Source organism: Antrostomus carolinensis, unplaced genomic scaffold (assembly GCF_000700745.2).
Source record: "Antrostomus carolinensis isolate BGI_N321 unplaced genomic scaffold, ASM70074v2 scaffold1024, whole genome shotgun sequence".
NCBI classification, from domain to species: Eukaryota; Metazoa; Chordata; class Aves; order Caprimulgiformes; family Caprimulgidae; genus Antrostomus; species Antrostomus carolinensis.
The window spans coordinates 8126-35044 of record NW_010309842.1 but is presented as its reverse complement, the minus strand read 5'-3'; the positions used below and the strand labels follow the sequence as shown (position 1 = coordinate 35044).

Sequence of the window (26919 nt, the reverse complement as noted above, 5' to 3'; positions counted from 1 at the left end):
GTGACTACGTCTTGCATGTTAGGGATCTGGGGATGTAAAATATCATCTGGGAATGTACCATGAGAGGATCAACCGAGCAACAAACAAGAAAATCACTCTGTCGCTGATGGCTAACCCTTCTCACCTGGAAGCAGTTGATCCTGTTGTGCAGGGGAAAACAAAAGCTGAACAGTTTTACCGAGGGGATACAGCAGGGAAAAAGGTAATTTTTTTTTTAATATAGTAACTCTTACAGGTAGTTTTTAATATAATTTTTAACAAAAATAGTTACTGGTAGTTTTGTGTCACAGAGTCTTCCTCTTTCACAAAAGGGATATATCACCTGTTGAACTAGATAAGGTTTGTCATGACACCTTGAGGGTAACTTCAGGAAGTAGACTTAAAACTTTCTTTCATTTGTGAACTGAGCAAAGGCAGCAGAATGCTGACAAGTCCATGGTTTATTATAAAAATACATTCCTGTTTTATAAGCACTACAGAAATATGTAGTAAAGAAATCCTGCTGAGAAGCTTAAGTTGCAGTTTTACTTTCTAATATATGTGTGGATATGTGTATATAATCCTCCTTAGGTTATGTCAATATTATTACATGGGGATGCTGCATTTGCAGGACAAGGAGTGGTTTATGAGACATTTCACCTTAGTGACCTCCCATCCTACACCACAAATGGCACTATTCACGTTGTGGTCAACAACCAGGTAACACATAGAGCATTTTACAATCAATTTGTCTGCTAAATAGTTGCTAGTATATTTCTTTTTATTCTTTTTCATTGGCTGGGTCCATTGTCCCCTTTGTTTATTAGAATGGTCCTGAAAATGATCATAGTATCTAGAAACTCTGGATAATATTTTATCACCTACATTTATTTAATTCAATTTGTAACACTTAGCTGAATTAGGCTTGCTTTGTTTTGTTTCTAAGGGAACAAAAAGAAGCTAGCTAGCCAAAATGAAAAGCTGATACTTCTGAGTAAATTACTATTACATTAAAAATTCAAGTGTTCAAAACAAAGTAAAGGGAGATGCCCACATTTTAATGTAAATTTCTGGAATTTTTAGATTGGCTTCACCACCGACCCCCGTATGGCCCGTTCATCTCCATATCCTACTGATGTTGCTCGTGTGGTCAATGCTCCCATTTTTCACGTGAATGCTGATGACCCTGAAGCAGTGATGTATGTGTGCAGCGTAGCTGCAGAATGGCGAAACACATTCAATAAAGATGTGGTGGTTGACTTGGTAAGTCTAGATTTTCTTAACTTTTCATTCTGTATATTATGTACTACTCTCTTATTTTTCCGTGGCTTAGAAGACCCAGTCAAGAAACATCTTTTGATTTTAATGGCCTTTAGTTTCTTCAAATAAAAAACCCAAATAACTAACAGCCCCACAAGAATCCATAAATGTTTTTATACCACAAACCTCTAAAATGTCTGTAAAGCAATGAAATGGAAAAATTTCATTTTACTTTTTTCTTCACCAACAAAAACAATCTTTCCCTTTGTAGGTTTGTTACCGCAGGAGAGGGCACAATGAGATGGATGAACCGATGTTTACCCAGCCTCTAATGTACAAGCAGATTCATAAGCAGGTGCCCGTGCTGAAGAAGTATGCTGACAAACTGATTGCAGATGGGACTGTAACACTGCAGGAATTTGAGGTACATATCAACAGAGTTAAAGGGAACTTAAGAAGCTGTCAGTAGGAAGACACAACTGCTACTGTATGCTGTCTGCTTAAAAACCTTCATTTCATTACTGTGATAAGTCTTTACCCTTTGACGCTTTCTGATTCAATTTGGGTTGGATTTTCATGTAAAATAGGTAGTACTGTTGTAAAAAAGGACTGAAAGTGCTGTGAAGTAATTAATGCATATTGCACAGAAAAAAATTCACTTCAGTTCTGAGATTTGTAAAAGGTGATCAGATGTGAATGTTGGAGATGGAGGCATTTGTCAGCTGTTCTTCATCTCTAGAATCTTGATTCAGCAGTAAGACAGTATATGAATGCTCATAGGTTTAACTGTAGCTTCATATTGATAACCTTGGCAGGTTTGTATCCAGCAACAATGCAATAAAATCAATTTAACCTTTTTATTTTCTTGCAATAATTCAACTAAGTTCAGAGATAATTTGAAATATTCCAGAAGGATGAAGTGTAGAGTCTAGTGCCTGTATTAAGCTGGTTAGATCTTTACCTTAATCTTTTTGAAAGTGAATGTGTAAAGTGCAGATGCAACAAAGGACCTTCTGAGAAGGTATGGCTAACTATGTAGTGACAGACACAGTATTGCAGATCCACAAAAAAGCAGTTTGTGTAGGTGCATTCTGTTATCTGCAAGAATGATCACAGCTCACACAGAACTAGCTAACCTGAATCGTTGTAAGAGTGTGCCAGTAGTGGCATGGGCTTTGGTGACTGGATCCGGGATCCTAGATGGATGTTTTACTCTACAGACTGAGTTCACATTGCTGTTAATTACTCTGAAGATTAGCTACTTAGTAACTTGCATGTAGTTTTGGATTGAAATATACTGTACAGAATATGGCTTTGTATTTGTTGTCATTGATTGGTGTGGCCAGCAGATTCTTAGCTAAACTCATAGCCAGACTAGTTTTCTAGGAGATTCTTTTCTAGTCTTTAGTGGCTTCTGTGTCCTGAAGTATGAGAGCTGGATAATGCTGATCTTAGAAGTATGACTGTAAATTATATTTGGTGCTTCAGTTCTGTCTCATTCTAGAGTACTGCTTGCAACTTCAGCTCTTGGTGCTCTCCTCTGTAACACCTGTCCAATAAACTAAATAATTTATTTAGAGTAATGTGGGTAAGCATGATTCTAGAAGGCAATTTGATCCTGGATAAAATAAATGGTTTGTTTTCCTAATTGTAACTACATTTTCTTCTTGAGTTAAATAACTGATTTTATCCTACAGAATGGTAGGTGTCATCTGTAAAATACAAAGGTGCTATGTTTATCCATTTTAAAAAGAAAGTTTTTGTTCTACAGGAAGAAATTGCCAAGTATGATAGAATATGTGAAGAAGCATATACTAGATCTAAGGATAACAAGATCCTACACATCAAGCACTGGCTTGATTCACCTTGGCCTGGTAAGAAGAGTCCTTTCACTTATCCTAGTGTTAATATTATTGTGCTTTTATTTTCTTAAAAAAACCATGCAAAGTAAGGTGTGACTTTGAAAAAAATGTCTTTTTGATTTAGCAGAGAAGTGTTTTGCTTGTAATGTTAACTGTCTGTGCCTTCAGGAAGAAGGAATATGTCCCATGCTCCTCTTTTTTTTAGGGACTAAGGTCCCTTTTATTGGCTGCCTCTGCCCACATGGTTGGACTTCACAGCAAGTGAAAGCAGAAACAAAACAGATCATTGTGTGCTTGTCAGGTCAAGTTTTGTTGTCTTAAAAGACAATCAAAATGATTGTATCTCCCAGTGAAAGGTGAAGAACTAGGTTGAGGCTGCTGCTTAGAATGTCTTTTAAGAGTTATGAATATTTAAATAAATTGCAGATAGTGTAGATATCTCTTAATCCGTCCTTGAACATCTCACCAAATCTTTTACTTCCAGGATTCTTTAACATGGATGGAGAACCCAAGAGCATGTCGTGTCCTCCAACTGGCATTTCAGAAGACCTGCTGACTCACATTGGCAATGTAGCTAGTTCAGTGCCAGTCAAAGACTTCAAAATACATGCAGGTCAGCTGCAGTCTGTGTTTCTCCTAGTGGCTACATTTCTTGCTCAGATTTTATATTTCTGTGCACGAGTCGCTGTTGGGCCATTTCCCAAAGAGGAAAATGCCTGTGACTTTTATTTTAACTCTTCTACACTATGGGCAAGGAGAATGTGACAGTTAAGGTCCTGCTGCTAGTTTTCAGCAAAATGCTCTTTCACTGTCACATCACTTCTGTTCCCTACCTCACTGAAATAGGTTTTCCTCTGGGAGAGGTAAAAGTCTTTTTGTAACATTAAGCTAATACCTCCTTTCATTCTTCAAGTCCTTGTGGAAAATGCTGCCTCTCTGCAGCACGTTTGTGGGACTTACTCGTAGGTAAGGCACCCATCTCAGGAAGCACTTTTTTTTTTTTAAATGCTAAAACCATTGGTAGTTTGAGGCACTGAGAGCACTTTTCTTGTAGTTAGGTAACTTTCTACTTAAGAATATAGCTGGGCCTCTTCAGACCTGGAAACATTGTTGATATAGTATGAGCCTAATTTTAGTACAGCTGAATGGACTTTATGTGGGCAAATTCAGACATAGTTTTTCTTCCAACTTAGCATTTAGTATCGATGATAGCACAGATCTAGTGCTTTCTCAAAAAGTCTTAGCTTTTGGTCTGAAGAGATTCAATTCGGAATTTGGCATTTATTACAGCAGGAAGTTAAATGTGCCTGTCTCACTGGTGAGTGCTTGGCACTGTGTCAAAGTTCTGAGTTAATTCTTTTACTCCTGGTCAGGTTGAAGTCTAGCAGTTCTGCAGGAAGCAGTAACATATTCATTCCATGGGGAAACATGGAGACGCTTTGTTTAGGGATCTCTTATCTTTTATGGACTGGTAGGCAATGTGCTTAGGTTCAGGAGAAAACTTTTTTTTTTCTTTTTTTCTTTTTTTTTTTTTTTTAAATCCTGGGTAAAATCTCTGGCTATTCTTTCTTCTCCAGAGTCATCCATCAAGGAATAAAGTGTGTCTGCTGTATGTGTTCTATGTGTTTGTGTTCCTTTGGGACAATTAAACAGTTCCAACTAATGATGACAGGGCATTCCCAGTTATCAATTGCAAGCTTGTTGAGCAGATACAATTAATAGATGAACTTTAAAACTCTTCTACACATTTGTGCACTTTGTTGTGACACTGATAAATTTGAAATTATGGTCAGCCAGTAAAATTTTAATATTAGACGTTCTAATTAAAAAAAGTAAGACAGTCTCTCTTTAGTAACTTGATTAACCATTGACACTAAGTAACTCTTGCCAGTATAAAACATAGATTTATGGTTCAAAGCATACTTTGGTCTGCTAGATTCTTTTGTGCAATTTCAAAGGCCGTAAAAGATAAAATTTTGGGAGAATCAGAAGGGGAAGAGCACCTTTGAGGTACTTTGTCCTTCCACTAGAATGAAACAGCTTAGTATCTTGCAGTCTTTCAACAAACAGCTGGAAGATTATTTTGGTTTATCAAATGTTTAGGAGAAAACTTTCAAGGTGTTTTTTTTGTTTGTTTTTTTTTTTGGTTTTTTTTTTTTGGTTTTTTTTACTTAAAATGCAATAATTTCGTTGAGAGAATAGTTTTATGTGGGAACAAAGCAGGGTGATTTTTGAAAAAATGGGGAAAGTAACAAAGGGAAGTATGGGAAAATAACAAATAGGACAGCTTGCCAAAAGCATCATGTGCAGTGCAAATGTGGAAATGAGATGGTGTCAAGTGACACTGAATACACTAGGCTTGTAGCCTTGAAGCTGGAAGCATCTGTGTGCAGCTTTGAAGTTTTACTCCTTTTAAAGGTCACAGTGTTACAACTTGTATTTTGGCTTACCAAGTTACAAAATCTTCACTGTAAAACAACGGCTTTTGGTTACCAACTGAAAATCTATTGGCAGCTGCTACAGTTTCCTATTTGTATCATATTCATAGTATTGATTAATCCAACCTGTTTCTCTTCGTAACATCTCCAGAAGTCCAATAAGACAAATCCCAAGAAAAAATGAGAGAGAGAAGAAAAAAATCACAAACCCAATAGCTAGTATTTTCAGTCTCTTACAAAACAGTACTTGGTGTTAAGAGATGTGAAAATAAATCTTTAAGAAGTATTTCACCCTGAGTCTTTTTAATTGTCCTCAGTAGTTTCTGACACAGACAGTTTTATTTTCTTCATCTTAAACAAGGTATGAACATTCTGCAACCCTTTGCCTGGGAAACATTTTACTTTGCTAGCAGTTCAGTTCAAAAAGAATCAATTGTAGACCCCTATTAGGATCTGTGTTTAACTTAGCCAGTGGGAAAGTAGAATGGTGTGGGTAATGTGAATAGATAAGATCTCTGGAGTAGGTCCATTGATTTCTGATCTTTATTCCAATGTAGGACTGTCTCGGATTTTGAGAGCCCGCTTGGAAATGACCAAGAACAGGGTTGTTGACTGGGCCTTAGCAGAATACATGGCTTTTGGCTCTTTTCTGAAAGAAGGGATACATGTCCGATTAAGTGGACAGGATGTGGAGAGGGGTACTTTTAGGTAAGTACTGAGATAACTGTCCCATACTTAAAGAAACACCTTGACATTTTTTTAAACAATGGGGGTAAGGAGAAGTTGAGGCTATTCAGCATCAATCTGGATGTTATAGATTATGTCAGTCAAGAATAATCAAATGTCCCATATCTCTGTAAGCAGCATTTTAAAGAACTGTATTTAAGGCAGAACAAATGTTCTTAGATACTTTCTTCCTTCTCTTGCTGAAAAGCAGACATGATATTTTTTTCTGTGCTTTTTAAATAAAAATTCATCTGCAATCCATCTAATTGCTGAGAAGTAGAAGGATATTTGCTGCTGCAGATTTCAGAAGTTTTTTAAATACCATTCCAGTGGTGGCTGCTTGGAATTCTGGTATCCTGTGAACAAACACACTGCCAGTTGGCAAGGCTTTATTAAGTGAAACAAGATCCTTTGTAGTGAGAATTTTAATGACTATGGAGCATGAATGAACACAGAATCTGATCACTAGGTGAAAATATATACAGTTCTGCTGCCTTACCTGATTCTCCGTGGAGTGAAATGTTAATGATGTATTTAATTGAAGCCTTTGATGCAAAGCCCATTGCTGGGAGTGAATGAACTAGCATCTCCACTGTGCTTCACTGTGAATGCTTGCAGAAAAGAGAGATAAATCTTGGTGCCTGTCTTCTCTGGTGCAGTGCTCTGTTTCTGTGCTGAGCTTCATTTGGTATCCAGTGTTTTGGGCTTTCTTCTTTTTGCTCCCATTCTAATGGCAATTTAACAAAATCCTTCAGACAAGACTTGAAAGCAAAACTGAAAATGGGGAGATTCTACACACCTCCCACCCCCTATTTTCTCATCTTCCTTGATTTCAGTACCATTGTCTTGTAGTGAGCATCTCCTGGGAGAGGAACACATGTGTTCATTGTTTAGCAACCTACTCACCTATTTCAGGTGAGTGCTTAGTCATGTCTAGCACACATTTACAGACTTGTCTTGAGAATACTGATTCTCTGTATTCCCAGTTCTCTCGCTGATGGAAGAGGGTTTTCCAGAACTATTGTCCAGATTTTCTTAATGTTTAAGATAAAAGTAATTGTTGTACTCACAGCAGTATAGGGAAAAAAAAGAAAAAACATGTTCAAATAAAAAGCTATTCAGACTGGTATGGCCTAGCTAGCACAGGCTAGCTCCTGTGCCATCTGGATTTTATTATTTAGTCTTTTAGAAAAGGAGTAAAAAGGCATTCAGATACATTCTTGTGAAGTTCAGGACTGAAACTTGTACTACAGATGTTTGATTTATAGCAACCTGGTTCTGCTTTACAACTGGGTTTTGCGTTTGCCTGATGCATGGTGGGATCTACAACTACTGGCGTGTGGTATGAGTATGAATTTTTGTTATTAATTTGATAGGGCCATTGAACAATAAAAGGTGAGATTAAAAAATACCTTGGACCTCAGGAAGTCAGAGAATGTTCAACTACTCTGTTAAACACTGTGGAAATATGTCTGTTATACTGTATTCAGGCTCACTTCTTCAGAAATAGGTAGAAAAGTTAACTTGTGGTCCAAGCATATCCAAGACATACTGCAGTTCTCAATAAAGCTGCTGTTTTTTAGCTGTAGTTTGTTTTTTGTCATTTATAATAAAGGTGAGCAACTTCTCTGACAACTGAAGACATTTGCAAATGCTGATGCATTTTTATTGGCAAAAACATGTTGCAAACACATAGAAACAATGTATTATTTTGTCGTCTCTTTGTACTGAGAAGACCCTTCTTCACGCCCCAAAATCCTTGAAGTACATAATGTCTCAAATCTCTGGGACTAATTGAAGAGGGGAGTATCAGCTAGAATTTGGGAAGAACTGAAGATACTGTGTTGCCATAATGAAAACAACATGATGGCAGTGCTTTCAATATTTTGGAGCTTCTGGGGTGCTGTCTAGAAAATATTCAATGTGGTGACTTGCTTTCTTCCTATTTCAGTATTCAGCATTATCAATAGACAGAACCTAGATAAAGCTTCTCATCTTGAAGGCACACTCTGGAGAAGGGGAGGAAAGGGGGAGAAAGGGACTTGATTCTGTACTAGTTTGATGTCAGTAAACTTGACAACCGCACAACAGCAAAATCTGACTTGCCTGTCGGTGTATTTCTGGCTGTCTGTCTATGCTCATTGCAAACACCTTTTGCTGGGGAAACACAAAACTTCATGCTCAGGAAGCTTATTGCCTAGCTAGGCCTGCTGTCTTTGACTGAATGACAAAAATAAAATGACAAAAAGTCAAAGTGGCAAAAATAATTTCTGCCTAAGAGCTGTGTGGTGTGTGTATTTTCCCCTGTCTACATCCCTCTCTGTGCTTTACTTCAAAGATTATGTCTTTTCCTGGCCTTATTGTTGATTTCTAAATACATTTCAGAGCTCTTTTGCTAGCATTCATTATAGCAAAGGGAAGTACAAAAAGATTCAGTGTTGGCAGCTATACCACACACTGTAGTTGTTACCAATATAATAACTGTCCTTATGTTAGCAGTTGTGAAGCTGGCCATATTGGTGTGATTCACTCAGTTAGTCTGCTCAGAGAGTTAATGGATTACAGTAGTTACTTCAGTCATCTCTCTTTTGGTAGTGTTCCTTCGTGCTCCATTTTAATGCTGATTAATGGTGTTCTAGAGAACTGTAAATGGTGCATGCGAGTGGAAATAGCAGGAAAGAGGATACAACTGCTTCAGGTCCTGGTGCTGAGATTAGATTAGATTAAATTTTTGCATAAAAGACAAACAGCAGTTGTTTTAAGGAAAAGATTAATTGAATTTGCAAGGGAGGCAGAGTGAAATGTTTTTCATAACACCAGGGTGTTGCGTAAAGCAAAGATAACTGTGTTGCTTGCATGCTTTCTAGATCATGACTTCGATGGTTTATCTTTGAAAATAGCTCTGTTAAAGACCAAAGTTATTTTTAGCTAATACATTTATTTCAACACCTGTTTGCAGCCATCGTCATCATGTGCTCCATGATCAAGAAGTTGACAAGAGAACGTGTGTTCCCATGAATCACCTGTGGGAGCAGCAGGCCCCCTATACTGTGTGCAACAGCTCCCTTTCCGAGTATGGTGTCTTAGGTATGTCTCGGGGTAACTATCTGACAGATCTGCTTATGGTTTAATAGCTCTCAAACAAGATGTAGGAACTGATGACTGCTAATTAAGAGGATTTTTTTTCTAATTTTACTTTAATGTGGTTAAGCCTCCTGACTACAAAGTTTTACTTTGTTACTTGAGTTTGCCAAGCCTAAAACAAACAAAGTCTCCTTCTGCTAGTTGCATTTAAAAAACAAACAAACAAACTGCTTTTGTTGTATTTTGACATTATCACATTCATAGCAGTTTTGTATCAGATGAGAGCCAGGAATTGCAGAACAGGGCCCTAAAATCCAATCAAAATGCCTAAACTGATTTCTCCCCAACCCCACCTCCTGAAAAAGTAGTTCTACCAAGAGATTCAATAAATTTACCCTGTTCATTGTAAGATTTGTCCCTTGTTGTTTTCTTATTTTGAAGGGTTTTTAAAAGCTCACTGTAGTATAAACTTTAAGCCAAACTCTTGTTTTTTTTTCCTACAGTGTGCTATGATGGGTTTCATTTTTAATGTATATTTTAGTTTCAGCACTTTAGCATAAATTAAATTATAATGGAAAACTTCAGCTGGGTGTTTGTGGCTTTGTTTCTTTATTGTTTTCTTTAATTTTTGAATGTGTTTCCTGTGGTATCAGGCATATGAATTTGCAGGTTCCAGTGTGCTTGCAGTGCAAAACTTTCTGCACTCTTCAAATGGTACACCTATTTGTTTAGGCTGCTTAGAACATGCTTGTACTTCAAAACCATAAACTTAATCAACTTTTGGTGGAAAAGTCACAATATAGACTAGCATTGGTCTCATTCATATTCAACACAAAATTACATAGTAATGACAAAAGATGAATTTCGGAGAATATCGTAGCTATATGAGAAGCAGAGCTCAGCAAGAAGGAGAACATGGGAAAAAGCTGTAAAACAGTTATATATGAAGCAGGTATCAAAGCTCTCCCTCTCAGGTTCTGGCATCTCTTAAACATCCCCACATTTTACAATTATGGGATTCAGCTGAAAGTATCCATCTGTTGTGGTTGATCTTGGCAGTGCTGGGACATGCACGTAATGCTTTCTCAAAAGGAGAGGATCTATCAACAAAGTCAGGGACACTTTGTAATAGAGATATAAAAATCAACCCTAGCCTTATCTGAACTGCCATTCTCAATGGTGCTATTTCAAGAAAACAAATTCTTGTTAGTGACAGTATTAATCAAGTGGGTTAAATTTTTTGTACTGGACAGACATTTTACCTTCAGCCACAGAGAATGGATAACTCGCTCTGACGTGACGAGGGTGGCAAGAGGAATGTGGAGCACAAAACAAATACATCTAATAATTAATCAAAACTGCTATTGATTCTATGGATAAATAATGAAACATGGTTTCATATCCATTTCAGAGCTAGTGTGAAGGAAAAAGATGAAACATTGGAAGAGGTAAAGATGGTAATTGATAGCTGCTTGCTTCAAAGTTCCAGAAAAATTTGATCACATAGTCATTTTCACGTATGTTGTGGTTTAACCCCAGCTGGCAACTAAGCCCCACACAGCTGCTCACTCATTCCCCCTAGTTGGAATGGAGTGAATCAGAAGAGTAAAAGTGAGGAAATTTGTGGATTGAGATAAAGATAGTTTAATAGGTAAAGCAAAAGCTGTACACAAAAACAAAGCGAAACAAGGAATTCATTTACTGCTTCCCATCAGCAGACAGATTTTCAGCCATCCTCAGGAAATCAGGGCTCTGTCACGTGTAACGGTTACTTGGGAAAACAATCATCGTCGCTCTGAATGTCCCCTCCCCCCATTCCCAGCTTTATATGCTGAGCATGACATTGTACAGTCTGCAATATCCCTTTAGTGAGTTGGGGTCACCTGTCCCAGCTGTGTCCCCTCACAACTTCTGTGCACCCGCAGCCCGCTAGCTGGTGGGGTGGTGTGAGGGGCAGAAATGGACTCGACTCTGTGTAAGCACAGCTCAGCGATAACAAAAATATCTCTGTATTAGCAACACTGTTTCCAGCACAAACACAAAACATAGCTCCATACCAACTACTATGAGGAAATTTCACAAAAGCAGCACAATGTATGCTATGTATTACCTAGTGCTAATGAAATTAAAATTAAGGTGGTATAAAACTGCACGGTTGGAGCATGGACTGAAGAGCTGCGATTTTTTTTTTAGGTATTTTTATTAGCTCTTTGGCAGAATTGTGAACAGAAGTTTGTTTCTCTGTAAGCTAATACAGTAACATGTAAACTCTAAATAGGAGAGTGCAAAAGAGGATCTGTATAAACATAAGAAATAATTGGTATAGATAAAAAGCAAGAAGTTAATTTCAGAGAATGATTTTTTTGTTTGTTTCCAATTTCCTATTATTTCTTACAGTTTCGTCTGGGGTTTCTTAAATTGAGCCCATTTGCAGTGTTGCTGCAAATTTTTTGAGTAAGTGGGTCATAGGTTTCTGGTTTTGGGTTGTTGGGTTTTTTTACATTTGAATAATGTATCCAAATACAAAAGTGATGACTGTCTGGATATGGTTGAAATCTGATTTTGTTCCAAAAATTACACCTCAATAGGTCTAGGAAGCATAGTGTTGATATGGTGTGAAGGGCAATTTTTATTGCCACAATTCTGTTCTTTCTCGATCTCATCCTGCTTACTATTGCTCTTCCCCAGTAGCAGAAATGTGAAAGTTGATTTAATAAGTTGCATTGATTACAAGCAATAGGGTGAAATATGGGTTTGTTCATACACTGAAAACAAGAGTGCCATTTCTGTGCATTTCTGCTTCAGCACATGTGATGACAGATTCTTCAAAACTACCAATGTTGATTTTTTAATTGTTAAGAACTTTAAATCCCTCATGTCTGAGATGTTTTCTAACAGTAAAGGAGATAAAATTGTTAGGAATAGTTGATCAGTGATTTTTTTTTTAAAAACTATAAATGCCATGTTTCTATGTTGAAGTGATTTTATAATTTTCTTTTCCCTTGCTGGCTTTTACTTATCAGACTTCTCCAATGTGTTTACTCTGGTGTTCTGTATCCATAGAGAGACTTGGTTGGGATAAGCAGCGGTGTGTGAACATGTCTCTTCCAGTTAAGCATCTCAGTCAAAGAGGAGCTATTAGAATTGTTACGTGTTTGGCCGGTAATAGCACTGCTTCTCTTTTTTAGTATGTGGAAGAATAAGTGAATGTTTGCAGTTCAAGGAGTTTATTCTTCAGAAGCAGCAAAAAACCCCAACACTTTATTTTCTCTAAGTACTATTTCTACTATATACGTTACAAAGAGCAGTTTGAGATTAGTGCCCTAAAGTATTTGGTGGGGGGTGAGAGGGTTGTAAGAGGATATAAAGGGGGGAAAAAAAAAAAAAAAGTTAAGAATGCAATTTATGACTGTTTTACCATGCAGGACCTTAGGAGCATTTTGGGAATTCCCATAGTTTCTGTGTATTGGAGCTCAGTGAAAAGAGATTGAACAGCCCAGCATGATAAAACTACAGATTATTTCCTTGGCAGGTGCATAAGCCAAGAGCTGGCATCTGTTCAGAGCCGATAGCTTTGCACCAAGTTATTGTTGAGCTGGTTAGGAACACCTGGGGTGTACCTGCTCCATTAAAATGATACCCTGAAAAGATGGATTTCACTTAGAACTAAAACAAAGGCAGTCTTGTTAACTTGTCGTTCAAACAGTTGCTTTTGTTTTGTATACAGGAAGCTGTAGAGTGTGTGTACTGAGGCATTAAATCAGGGTATTTAACAACCTCTGATAATTTTGTTTGACATCTTATGTCTACTTCTTTTAGCTATATCCAGTTTATTATGATTTAGTTGTGCATCTACTCATCTAGCTATAAATTTTCCCTTTTACTGAAACTGAATGTCTGTGAGTATGTGATGGCTGTGTGAAGTCATTTAAGCAAAGAAGTTTGAGTTTATTTGCTGATTGAGATAGAGGAGAAAAGCAAAAGTAACTTACAGGCACTCCATGCTACCTCTTCAGCATTTTTTTAAATACTTGAAAAGATCTCTTGTCTTTTTTTACTGCCCTCTGAATGACTTGTGTAGCGTTGATCCTCCATCCAGGAGGTGTGATTCTCTCTGTCATGTTCAGTACTGGCTTTGAGAAGTACTTGGTTGGGCTGTAGCATCCCGTACTGGGAACTTCCAGGGAACATCTAGGCAAAATAGACTTGAAACTAGTGTGTGGTTCAGCAAATTACTGAACCATGAGATCTGGAGTACAGCTTTTTAAAGGGGCAAGTTCGTGTTTAAAGCAAAAAATGAAGGGAAGAGGACAGATATTGATTTAAACTTTTTTTTTTTTTTTTTTTTTTGCAATATACTCCTAGGATGAAATATGTAGTATTACTACTCATTCAGAACAGCATATTTTTAAGGTTAGGAGGAGCAAATACAATTACCTGTCAGAAAAACTGTGTTAGGAAATAGGTCAGACTAGTAACCAAGGACCAGGTTCTCAATGCAATCTGCATGGAACTCTTAAGAAGACATCAGTCTTTCTGTTTAATAGAGTCAAATGTTTCTGTTAAACATAGCACAAATCTGTCTTTGTAACTTCCTCATTCTGACATTAAATCCCTGCACTGATAAGCCCTCTATAACCATTAGTTAACGCTCATGCCTTAAGTCACTTTGAAATCATATTGAATTAAGCTATAGCCTTACTTATGTTAATTGTAAAACTACGGTTCTAATGACAATCATGGAAAGTGCTGTGTGGAAAAACACAGCATAATATGCTGTGTAAGCTGCCACTTTGCTTGACAACACCTCTTTCTCTGCCAGAGTGACAAAAAGCCAGTAAGGGAGCACAGCAGGAACTGGACTAGTAGAAACAAGCATTTCTGCTATGCCTGTCATCTAGGGACCTTAATGAACTTCAGCAATTAAAGCATTAGTTTTGCAACCTTAGTCAAGTGCTGTGTGTTTTCCTTTCCTCTCTCCCCTTAGTTTGGAAGTTTACCTAACTGCTGTGCTGGTCCTGGTCCCCTGTGCCCTGGTGTGCTCTGAGCCCTGCGTGGCTGCCTGGTGTTTGGGAGCTGGCTGATGGCCCTCTGCCACACTTTGGGTGTGCAGATTCTTTACCTGGCATTCTTTGGAAGCTACATCTTGCAGACTGGTTTGTCTTGGCACTGGATTTCCTCACAGTTTAAACCTCTTCTTTGTGTTTCTAGCTGTGTAAGAGTTAATCCTTTAAACTCACAAATTTTGCTTGGTATTCTGAAGAAATGTCCAGTTCTTATCTCTGCAAACACAAACAATAAAAGTTTGCAAGGTCTCTGCTGCAGTTTGTTTAACCCTTTACTCTGGTCTGAGGTTGACCCTCAGGTTGGCCTGGGTAGGAACCTGCTCCCCTGCAGTTCATGTCTCATCTTCAGAACTGTGGAGTCTTTCTGGCTCAGATCACCTTCCCTGACCTTGACTTATTTGGTGCCCCAAAAAATCCCTTTCAGGAGAAGCACCTCTCCCTCTCCTGGGTTGTTTACCTTGCATCTTTCTAGACATCTTTCCACCAATAACTTTTTTAAAAATTTAGCAATTCAGATCTTGCCCTTTACACTGTTTTCTCCCCATGCAGCCATAATTCTTCACAGACTCCCTAGCAATTGCTGTAATCACTAATAGAATAGCTTTAATGTTAGGAACTCTCATTGTCATTTGCCTGGTGGAAAATGAGTTCTGGGATACCAAAGATGGGTATACCCCAGACACATATTCCATGAAGTAGTAGTGTTGGCAGAATTAATTTCAAAATATGATCAGAATGTATAGATCACATTTGGATGTATTTTCCCAGATATGTTTATGGCTGTCAGAAAGTTTGCAAAATGTATCTGTGTTAGGATCACAACTTTCAATACAGTTTCACCAAGTTTCACATTGTCACCGTGTGGAGATTATTTGCACAAAGTGATAGGAAATGAGAAATTACACTCTTTGTGAATTTTAGGGTTGGTTTTGGTATATGAAACAGAATTATGTGTGTGCTCTGACCAAGTTTTAAATATGCATAGAGCTCCGTACTCTCAAAGCACTGTGTGATTATTGGTAACGCCAAGCAGTCAAGACCTGAGTTCTTCTCTAAAAGCTGGATTACCCCATCCTTACAGAGAGCAGCATATGCGCAAATAAGTCTTGAACATATTGCATATTTTCTCAACCATGTCACCCAATCAGTAGAAATAGTCTCTTAATGCTTGTGTAAAATTAGAATGGGATTCAAGCCTATCTAGGGAAATCTATTTTTCAGATACCTTTGGGAACACACATTGAATGAGTTGTGTAAATTTTTCCACTGTTTGCATTGTGTTGAAAACAATAGAATCGCACAAATAAGGAGGACAGAGATTTAAAATATGTTGTGAAAGAAAGGCCGTTCAGGCAGTCAGGCCAAAGGAATGGTCAACAAAAGCCATCCTCTTTGGTAATGCACTGTCATGGTGACTCACAGATGAAAGGCCATCTCTCTGATTTATCAGTCACCTTTTGACCTCTAACTTACTAGTTGCCTTTTGATGTGAACATGAGCATCTGCTGGAGTCATGGATGGACTGTTCAGAGTTCAGCAGTCCAGAAGCCAAGTGACTCAAAGGTTTCTTGACATGGAGATGGTAAACAAAAAGCTGGTTTGGAATTACCAAGGACTAGACTATGAAGATTCACTATAAAAACAATATGTAAAACACTTTTCTTTATGAATAAATGATTTCACTTGAAGCTCTTGTTGCTTTTTCTCTCATGCAGTTAATTTGTCCTGCAGTTGTCCCTGTACTAACCTTCTAGGAAAGTTTGTATAGTGACATTGACTGAAGAGCCTCTTCCTGGAGCAGAAGAAAGAAATCCTGTGGTTCTAATTTAGCTGTAGTCATTGAGTTAAGCTAAAGCAATTTCAGTTTCATGCATAGATGACCTATGTCAAAACTTCATGTCAGGTGTTGGAAGGATGTTCTTGTAGTTCATGTTACAGAGGGACTTTTTTGATACATGACTAATCTCATTAGGTTTTTTTGAGGGTTTTCCTTGTGAAACTGGGCAAGTTAGTTTAAACTTTCTGTAACTGCATGTTCATTAGTTCTTGATTTTATAAGGTGGAAATTCTTGTCATTCACTCTTTGTTTTGTTGGTTTTTTTTCTTTCCTGCCCTCCTCTTCCCCACCCCCCTCCACGTGTCTGATGGTAAAACTTTCAGGGAAGGAACTATTTGTGTGTGTTTCTGGCGTCCAGCACATGACCCAAATCTTAGCTTAGAGCTCTGAGTATCTCTTTGATCGTGAACATAAAGTAAAAGTTGAACAAAAATGAAAAAGGACAAAGAAGGTTTGAATAGGTTTGACTTGATCCTGAAATCTTCTTCCATAGCCAGGTCAGTTACCTTGCACTGATAACATTAAAGTAACTCATATGCTGTATATGACACACATTGTTCTTTTCTGTCTTCTAATATATTAATTTTTTTAAATGCCTAGAATGCCAGGCCATCTTAAAGGTATTTTTCTATTATTGCTTATATAGTTTTTTGATATTATAGTTCTGTTTGAAGTAATTTTTTTATCCACTGAATTCCACAAAGAAGGGGGCTTCTAGAGGGTCTGCAGCCTCCAGTCACCAGGGTATAAATCACAGATAATAAGTATGTGAGGGATGTCAGCTGTCACTTGCTGATGAGCCTGTAGCAGTCGCCTTCTGTGTGTGGAGCATGTAAAGATGCTAAGCTCATCTCTTCCAGGAAGCCTGAGTTTTTTGAAGTTACTGAAACTTTTCTAATTAGAAGAGATGTAGAATGGGTTTAATAAGAGTCAGAAACTATTGTTCCAATTACTTTGGGTTTTATCATGGCTTTGTAACAGTTTACTAAATACTGGTGGTCACAGAGCAGTATTGGCTTTTACTGATATACAATATTTAGGAGGTGTATTAGATTCCTGACTTATGGTTGTATTTGGGCTCATAGCCACCTTTGGGTCTAGGAAATATTATCCACAATATGAGGTTTTTGTACACTGATATTTTTGCCCTGTACTCCTGAGAATGTCTGCAAGTTAAAAAAGGAGGAGAAACCCAAATTAATACATAGTATCTAGATAGGTGTGCTGTCCTCTCCGATATGAAGGAATTTCTCTCTGCATCCCAATGCCAGTCCCTGACCAAATGCCAGTCTTGGGTGCATTTCTGTCTTAAGTAAGTGTACGCTACTGTTTTGACTGTCTAGGGGTGGGGGGAGGCTGGGGGCCAGTGGGACAAATTAGGCAATACAGATATTTTATTACCAGAAACTATGTTTGGTTTTGCCTAAGCTGGTTTTGTTGTCAAGCCTATACTGTAGAACAGCATGGAGCAGCTACCATGTAAGGAAACCAGGCAAAAATGGAAATTACAGTGACTTGTACTTAGCAAGAACATGAAGCTGACTTCAGTGTAGACCAATGATAGTGGTGTGGGAGTCTCTTTGCACCTTAGGTTACATGGGCAGATCTTAAAATAAAGACGCTGTAAAGAGATAAGGAATCCATATCAGTCTGTTAGCTCACTCTAAGGTTTTTTACAGTCTTGCAATTACTCAGGGAAGAGTTACAACTCATTATATTAGCTTTTAAAATAGTATTTTACAACAGCAGAGCTAGTTGCTCTCCTGGAGTAACCTTCAGTGAGAGTATAACCATGTTGCAGTTCTGTATTTGAAAACAGATCTTTATATTCTGTGCAGAACTTAAAAACTTCAACTGAAAACATATTCATCTATCAAATACTTATTCTTTATGTGTATTGCATCAGTTTCACCTCAGTCAGAACCTTTACATCCAGAGCAGTGCTACATAACGCTGCTTCTTCTTGAGAGCTTTAACTTTTTTGGTTTTAATAATTTCAAACAATAGGTGTGGAATATGAGTACAGGTATTAGCTCCTCACTCCAGGCTCAGCTGTATCAAAGTGTCAAAGGAAAATATGAGCAGAGATCAAATATATATTTTTATATTATTGGGTACATTTAGGTGTTCACTATGGAATGTGGTATAGAAAAATGCCTTAAATTTAAGTGTGGTCATTAAACTGAGACAGGCACATCGTGCACAGCTAGATTTTCATGTTCTCATGTGACACAAAATCCTACGTTTTTATTTGCACAGGCAAACACCCTTGGAGTTTTCTGTCTTTTGCTTTTGCAGAGCTACTAGGAATCAATTACCTAGCATACATTGCAGTAGCAGTTTGGTTTGGTTTTCTTTTCTCTCTTTGCCCATCATCTCCCCAGGTCCTGTTGTAGAGCTGGGACTTTATCATACTGCAACTGGTCTCTCAGTGAGAGCAATAATTCGTTTCTGCCTTTTAAGAGATACCCATGGAGCCTGTCAAGAGCCTTCAGTTATGTTTGGGCCTTGACATGTTTTTAAGAGCAGACAACAAGCTGCCTGGCTTGCTCTGTGCATAACACCTCAGCTGCTGCCAGCTGGGCTGCTGCCGTACATTTGTCCTGCTGCGTTAACCTGATGTGGCTGAGTAAGTGAGAATGTGTGACCCTTCTGCTCTGTATGGGGTTGATGAATTTACAGTTCAAACAGCACAAGTTTAGGGGCATCTCTGCACTTACCTGCTGCTGTGAACCACCTGAAAATGGCTCGAGATCTTTGGCACAGAGTGGAGAGGGAGAAGGTTACATTTTTCTGTTTTCCCTAGCTGAAGTAGTGATGCAAAAGAATCATAGAATCATTTGGGTTGGAAAAGACCATTAAGATAATTGAGTCCAACTGTAAACCTAACACTGCTAAGTCCACCCCTAGATCATGTCCCTAGGCACCACATCTACACGTGTCTTAAATACCTCCAGGGATAGTGACTCTACCACTTCCCTGGGCAGCCTGTTCCAATGCTTGACAACACCTTCAGTGAAGAAATTTTTCCTGATATCCAATCTAAACCTCCCCTGGTGCAACTTGAGGCCATTCCTCTTGTCCTATCACTTGTTATTTGGGAGAAGAGACCAACACCCACCTTGCTACAACCTCCTTTCAGGTAGTTGTAGAGCATGTTAAGGTCTCCCTTCAGCCTCCTTTTCACCAGACTAAACTACCCCAGTTCCCTCAGCCGCTCCTCAGAGGACTTGTGCTCTAGACCTTTCACCAGCTTCGTTGTACTTCTCTGGACACGCTCTGATGCCTCAATGTCTTTCTTGCAGTGAGTGTCCTCCCCACAAAGAGCAATTCTAGTCTCTCTGACACTGAGGCAGAGAAAGGGTCCTTAACCCTGCCAAAGGAAGCATTGTTTACCCAAGACCCAGATTTGTCTACCATGCACCTATTATGTTCAAGTTTTTTTGAAGATGTGAAGACTGTGATGCTGCCTATAGACTGAAGATTGATGTCACCGATAATTTTATTTAGTGCCTGCATATGAGAGGGGGGAAAAAACCCAAAACCCAACAGTGTTGTGCAGGGCTGTGCAAGTAATAAAGTGAACAAGTAGCTTCTGGAATTAGCACTGGGCTGTAAGTAGATTTTTACAGGAAAAGACAGTACCTACCTCACTGAGCTTTCAGGAAAACATCACATGAAAGTCTGAGCTAAGGGAGGGGTTTTAGTTCATTTAAAAACTCCTACGATATTTAAATGTGTGAGGAAAAGTTTGAAGGATTGGAGTCAGTACTGGAAAAATGTTATTTGCTAACCTCTCTGATGGAAATGGGACTACAGAAAAACTGCATGATTTATAATAGGGCTACAAAAGTCCAGTTCATGCTCTCGTTTTGGTTTAATGTGATTTTTTAAAAATGAGAAATGAACAGAATTCTCAGCAAGTCTGTTTCTTTTCTAATTTTCCTACTTGTTTGGTTCTCAGGTTTTGAACTTGGCTTTGCTATGGCGAGTCCCAATGCGCTGGTGTGCTGGGAGGCCCAGTTTGGCGACTTCCACAACACGGCACAGTGTATAATAGACCAGTTCATCAGCTCTGGCCAGGCCAAATGGGTTCGTCACAACGGGATCGTCCTGCTCTTGCCCCATGGAATGGAAGGAATGGTAAGAGCCACTGACTGGCATGTGGGGAGGGAGATGCTGGCTACTGCACCTTCCTCTGTGACTGTAAAAGCCAAAGGTGTCTTGGGGATCTGATAGTGCTACAAAGCCAGGGAGAGGAAGGCACTATTTAGCATGTTGGACTGCTTCAATGCTACTGGAGAAGATTGGTGAGAGCCAAAGAAAGCTGAGAAATATTTCTGAGCTGCTAGCTTTGTGTCCTTCTTAGTGGTATATAACATGTTTTCCCCATTTTTTTCTTGTTTTCCTCTCTTTTTTTGTATCTTTCCCTAAGAAATGCCTTCTTTTTTTTAGAAACCCAGATTCTTAGTGTGCAGTAAGAAAGAAATCATTAGTGTCTAGCTGTACTAGCTTGGTTTAAACTGATTTTGCATGAAGTACATTTCTCTAAACTCTGCACTAAATTCACTTGCACTGAAATTATATGACACAACTTTAAAACTTCTTAAAAAATCATTGACATTGGGTAACTTTGATATAATAAGAAATTTCCCTCTGTCTGAAAAGGAAAATGTTTCCACTAGCTGTGGACTCTTTTCTGTGGTGGCTAGTAGGAGGAACTAGACACTGTCTTAGAGGGAAAGGGCATGGGCAAGTGCTGTATATAATGTTTTATGAAGTTCATATCATCAGTAGAATTGTTCTTCACATCTTTTAAATTATTTTTAAAGGTTACATGAACATCATATCAGGCTAGGTTAATTTTATCCTTTTCAATAGTATGTGCCACAGTGGCAATCTCCATCTGTATAAATGCACTAGCCCCTTTCACTACAAACTGCGTCATTTCCATTCTCAGAAACAATTTAGCTTATTTCCATTCAATTGTAATCCTGTCCTGATATACTGGGGTGTATTCATATCTTATAAATGGCTTTCCGTACCCATTTGTGCATAAAGAATAAAGGGTCTGATGCTGTTCACAAGAGTTTTGATAAATTAATTTATTTTTTTTTTAAATTAATCCTGAGGGGCAGCCTGAATGTGCCCTCAGCAGGAGGTGTGGTCCTCTGCAGGGTAGCACTCAGCTGAAGGGAGCTGGTTCTGTTACTTACAATACAGTTAATCTTTCTTTTCTCTTAGCTACTTGTCAGCTAAGATTTGCCCAGATCTTCTGTAACATGCTTATTTTTCTACTAGTGTCAGGTGTTTTTGGAATATTTAAGGGTATCCCATATTAAGGTATCCCACCAGGCTCTTGAAATCCATTATTTTCCCAGAGGAGCTTTCCATTACAAGAATGTTATTCTCTCTATAACTACAGTGTTGGGAACAGAATGATTTGGGGAAGGATTCGTAATGGGATATGGATCCCTTCACCTCTAGGTCATGCATTCACGGAGAAGTTGGCTGTGATTGAAAGACTCTGCTGCCTAATGGCTCCTTGGGGATTCATCTGAAAGTAGCTAATGGATTCAGTATAGGTCTCACTGGATAGGTGGTCACCGTAGAAATAAACCCTGCCCCATCCCACGCAGCAGTTGTGACTGGCGGTGTCAGCGGGGAAATCAAAGGTGGATGTAAACACTGAGGCTCTGGACTGAGGTTGCTGCTGGGGCAGCATGTGTGTGTATGTTAGGGAAACCTCACATGTCTCTTCTGTAACTGTTTGCTAGTAACATCTCTGTTTCTAGCGTGCTGAATTCAGTGTGCTTGTGAAGCACTGTGTTTGTACATGTATAGCTCATACTTAGTGTAGGATTTAATTTACAGCAAACAGATACATACAGCAGAGATATGGCAACATTGGACTGTTACTGTGCACCATAGTTTTGCGTGGCTTTGCTGCTTGTTCTCGAGCCCTTACCTGATTATGACCAGACTATTTGGCACCCCAAAAGTGGAGACAGACTTCAAAAGAGTAATTATGCAAGGCACAGTTCCTCACTGTTTGTGTTACTCCTTTGTTACCAGTGGAGTGTTTTTTCCTTTGAATTCCCTTAGTCCATGGAGTACTGTGAATCCTGCACTTGGAAGCCCAGAAGATGATGTGTTGAATCAAGGTGGACTACTAGCTGTCAAAATAATGAGTGATTTTGGAGATCATACATTAAGGTTTCAACAGAGGAAGTTATGATGAGAGAAGGCCATATAAAGAAAAAACACTCTTCATGAACATCATTAGCTTAGGAGCCATGGGGAGATTTGGGAGGTGTAATAGTTTATGTCTTCAGGTTAAAATACCTTGCAACTGTCTCCAAAATGAAAGTCCTTCCTAACAATAACTGTCACTTGAACAAGCAAAGGCTGCCAGTGTTAGCAATAAATAAAAAAACCACACTGCATTCTTGTACCGTACTCCCCACAGCTTTCCCTCATCCTTTATAAACAAGGACATAAGAGGGAAGATAATAGATTCTGTTACACTCCTTATTCCTGATATTGTCTGTGAACAGCATGTATGTTTTGCTAGTGTAAAATGAATCTAACAGTGTGAACTAAAAGAAATTACCTTGGGTACTGCTAGTGAGACAGCGGATGTGTGTGTTCAGTACTTTGACAGAGCGCAAAATCATAGAATCATAGGATGGTTTGGGCTGGAAGGGACCTTTAAGAGTCATCTAATCCAGTCCCCTGCAGAGAGCAGCGACATCTTCAACCAGAGCAGGTTGCTCAGAGCCCCATCCAACCTGACCTTGAATGTTTCCAGGGATGCAGCATCTACTACCTGTCTGGGAAACCTGTTCCAGTGTTTCACCACCCTCATTGTAAAAAACTTCTTCTTTTTATCTAGTTCAAATCTACATCCTTTACTTTAAAACCATTACCCCTTGTCCTATCACAACAGGACCTGCTAAAAAGTCTGTCCCCATCTTTCTTATAGGCCCTCTTTATGTACTGAAAGGCTGCAATAAGGTCTTCCTGAAGCCTTCTCTTCTCCAAGCTGAACAGCTCCAACTTTTTCAGCCTTTTCTCATAGTAGAGGTGTTCCAGCCCTCTGATAATCAAATAAATACCTCCTGAGGCCCAAAAAAGTGTGAGTCACTGCAGTACACGTAGGCACATGGTGTTTCTGCACCTGAATGTTCCTCCTACTCCTTTTTACCCTGCCTTAGCAAGGTTTTTCTTCTGCCCACAAGGACCTACTGTCCTTTCGCTGGTCTTCATTGTGCAGCTATACTGAGGCTAGAAATTACTTGCAGCTGGTAAAAGCATTGGAAATCCATGTAAAACCTAATCTTCTCCTATCAAAACAGTTTACAGAAGACAAAGAACTCCAGTCCTGCAGTGTGTCCTCTCCTCTCTCACTTCTGCAGCTGTGGATGCCTTTGGCTGGGGGGGCAGGTGTGCAGCCTGGTTCAGAGCTCCCAGGGTGAGAGGAGGTACTTATACAGTGAGTGACGTAGACTGATGTGGAACTGCTGATCTGGCTTTTTAATGTTGTTTTAAATTATACCTTTACTAGGGTCCAGAGCATTCATCAGCTAGGCCTGAGAGGTTTCTGCAGATGAGCAATGATGATTCTGATGCTTATCCAGTAAGTAGATTTGTCAAAGGCCATGTCCTTTTTTTGCTCTTCACATCTCAAAGATTTTTTTTTTTTTTGTAAGAAACATCTTTAACTAGGTATAGTGCGTTAAGATTTAACTTCAAGAGTTGGTGTAACACTAGTTTGATCCTAGTAGAAGTATTGGAAGTGTGCAGTACGTGCTGCTTCATTTCAAAGCTGAAGTCATGTAGAATTAATCTCTGGCAGCATGATCTTTTTATGGCTGTTCCTCAGGGCCAGTAATTTTGCTTGTTTATATTGCTGTGTGTACTGCAAATAGGTGTCTCGAACTAATTCTAAAGGAGGCCAAGTGAGACTACTCCTGTCTTTTTATAGTGGAGCTAAGTTGTACTGCTGGGAGCATGACAGTAAGCACCTTGAAAATTTGATTCAGCTAGGACCTTCATACATTGGTCATTTATTTCAAGAGATAAAGTGCATAGCTCTACAGGATGCTGGGCATCCGCTTCCCCACTGCGTAATTCCTAAGAAACACTGCTATACATTAATTGAAAAGCCCATGAATTAAACAAACAAAGAAAAAACAAAAATAAAATGGATGTTTCAGTTTTGGCCCTGAGTTTGTTACCCTTGGGGCAATGATAGTTCCAAAGCCATGTCCCTCCTCATCTGAAATTGACTCCTCATCTGTTCAATTGACTACATTAAATACTGTCAATTGCATGTGATAAGCAAGTTAAAAATTTTATCATAGAAGGCAAGAGCTCAAACCATGGACCAGGAAATTGTGTTAGATGCTGTACTAATGAGATTATTGTACCTATACCTATATATATGCTTACCTAATATATATATGTACATAGATATGGATTAAAAAACCCCTATATACCTAAAACACATAAATATAAACCATATGAAATTTATGTATTAAAACGGTGTAAAAGGACAGAACACCTAACAGAAAATGGGAGTTAACTATATACTCCAAAAATGAATTATAGTTTTAAGGTTCTTTCAAAGGTGTTCTATTTTGGGTCTTCCACCTACTGAAGTCCTAGTCCTCCTCACCCTTCCTTCCTGGACTTCCCACCTTGCTGAAATTAATGGGAGCTTTTTGCCTTTATCTACATACATTTTTAGGAAGAAGTAGAAACAGAAGATAATGATTTGTAGGGATGCTTCCCTACCTAATGATGTAATCTCAGCAGAGATCTGCTAATCAGTTTTTTGAGGAAGGGAGTTGCTCAGGGTCAGAAATAGAACGATGGCTTTCAAACCTTTTTTTTCTGATCTTTTAGGCATTTTTCTAATGCCTTTAATGTCTGTCTCAGGAGTTCAGTGAGCAGTTTGAAGTTTCCCAGCTGTATGAATGCAACTGGATTGTGGTGAATTGTTCAACTCCAGCCAATTACTTTCACGTCCTCAGAAGACAGATCTTGCTGCCATTCAGAAAACCGGTAAAGTTACTGTAATGGACTTGATTATTCTAGGTATATTAACCCTCACATAAAACGGGATCTTTGTTTTCATATGACATACTGCTGGAAAGAACAGAAATTCTTGGTGAAAAACCTTAATGAACACAAGTTGAAGTTGCTGATTTGATGGAATGAAACTCAGTTCTGACTTACTTCAATTCTAAGACTTGATTTTGGGCTTTACTTCCTTCTGGCTGTGCAGACCTTCAAATGAGCTTGTGAAGACACTGTGTAGCTAACAGGTTGCATAACTATAATTTGCATGTCTGATTGCTGGAAAAACATAGGATACAACTGTTGGATATTTTACTGGTTCAGAGCCTGTGATTTGATTTTGTTCACAAAGAGAAGCATAAGTAATGGTTTTTGAGAACCTTTGAAGGAAGTGGACTACATAAATCTTTTGTATAATTTTGAAACTTCCTAGGCTTTCAAAACAGGAAAAATAATTTACTGTGTTTGCTATTCACATTAATTTGATCTATAGGATATTCAGTTTGTGTTTTTTGTATGAACTGTGTTACAAATGTTGCATGGTATAATGTAGATAAAGCAGCTCCTGAGTGTTGGAAAATTTCTCTCTTACAGCTGATTATTTTGACACCCAAGTCACTGCTGAGGCATCCAGAAGCTAAATCCAGTTTTGATGAAATGGTGTCTGGTAGGTCATCTTAAAGTATTATGGTCAAATAATTAGCTATACCAAGTTGCATGTCAGACTGGGAAGAAGAGAATCTGCTCTGGAGAATTTACCTTTTCCTTTGGCGTAACTTCTGTGGAGCTGTTGTAGTGAGATCTAGCACGGACTTTTGCTGAAAAGTCTGCTTTCAATTATGGATTCTTAATTTTAACAGGCTTATCTTGTAATCAACCATTAATCTTAAGTGCAGTGGAAAGTGCATTCCGCTCTCTGCAGGGTGTTCCCTCAATAGGCCATTAGGTCCCTCTGTTCTTTTTCTCTTAATATAAAAATTGAATTGTTCTTTTTACACCCAGATGTCAGGGATAGGTTTCTTCTTACATACTCAGTTCTGGGGCTGCCATGCCACACCAGTGATCTAAAGTGATGTCAGTGAGTTCAGAGCTGTAAGCTGCACCCTAGCTGCTGTTGGTATGCCATCAGCACCAAGAGAGATGTAGCAACTGCAGAGGTTATACCAAAAACTGGAGGGATTTGTCTTGCCATGCACTAGCTAGAACATGTTAAAGTGGCATGAGGAAAGGCAGAGAAATGTAGTGAGTGAGCAATTAAAATGACTGTTCAGAGTGAGAGAGTATGCACAGGTGTTGTGGTCTGTCTCCAGTTCTAGTGGGTGTCTTGACTGCTCTCAGAAAAGACTAACTGCTCAGTTTTTTAAAAGCAACTTACAGTGTATAAACGTGCTTAAATATTGCATTACCTCTTTTTTTTAGGTGAGCAAAGATGGCTTCTCAAGCAAATACTTTTGCTGGTTTTGATTACTGTTTAAAAGCTTTGTAGAATGAGTCAGATTAGAAATTCTGTAGGGATTGTGACTTGTCACTTTGTCTTGGGAGTCCCCTCTACTTCAGGCTAACCTTCAATAGTGGCCAAACTC

The 26919-nt window shown here is 38.7% G+C and overlaps 1 protein-coding gene across 5 annotated transcripts in view; it reads left to right on the top strand.

Moving 5' to 3' along the window:
• LOC104523568 (oxoglutarate dehydrogenase L) overlaps positions 1–26919 on the top strand; it is a 49316-nt gene that overhangs the window by 19291 nt on the left and 3106 nt on the right. For 3 of the 5 annotated variants that reach the window (XM_010166191.1, XM_029084545.1, XM_010166193.1), the window contains 12 exons: positions 23–202; positions 571–699; positions 1063–1242; positions 1511–1663; positions 3011–3113; positions 3586–3714; positions 6097–6247; positions 9225–9352; positions 20217–20395; positions 23820–23891; positions 25196–25321; positions 25931–26003. In XM_010166191.1, coding sequence (XP_010164493.1) covers positions 23–202; positions 571–699; positions 1063–1242; positions 1511–1663; positions 3011–3113; positions 3586–3714; positions 6097–6247; positions 9225–9352; positions 20217–20395; positions 23820–23891; positions 25196–25321; positions 25931–26003 — 1603 coding nt within the window. The remainder of the gene's footprint in view (positions 1–22; positions 203–570; positions 700–1062; positions 1243–1510; positions 1664–3010; positions 3114–3585; positions 3715–6096; positions 6248–9224; positions 9353–20216; positions 20396–23819; positions 23892–25195; positions 25322–25930; positions 26004–26919) is intronic. The other 2 variants (XM_010166192.1, XM_029084544.1) reach the window with 2 other exon arrangements.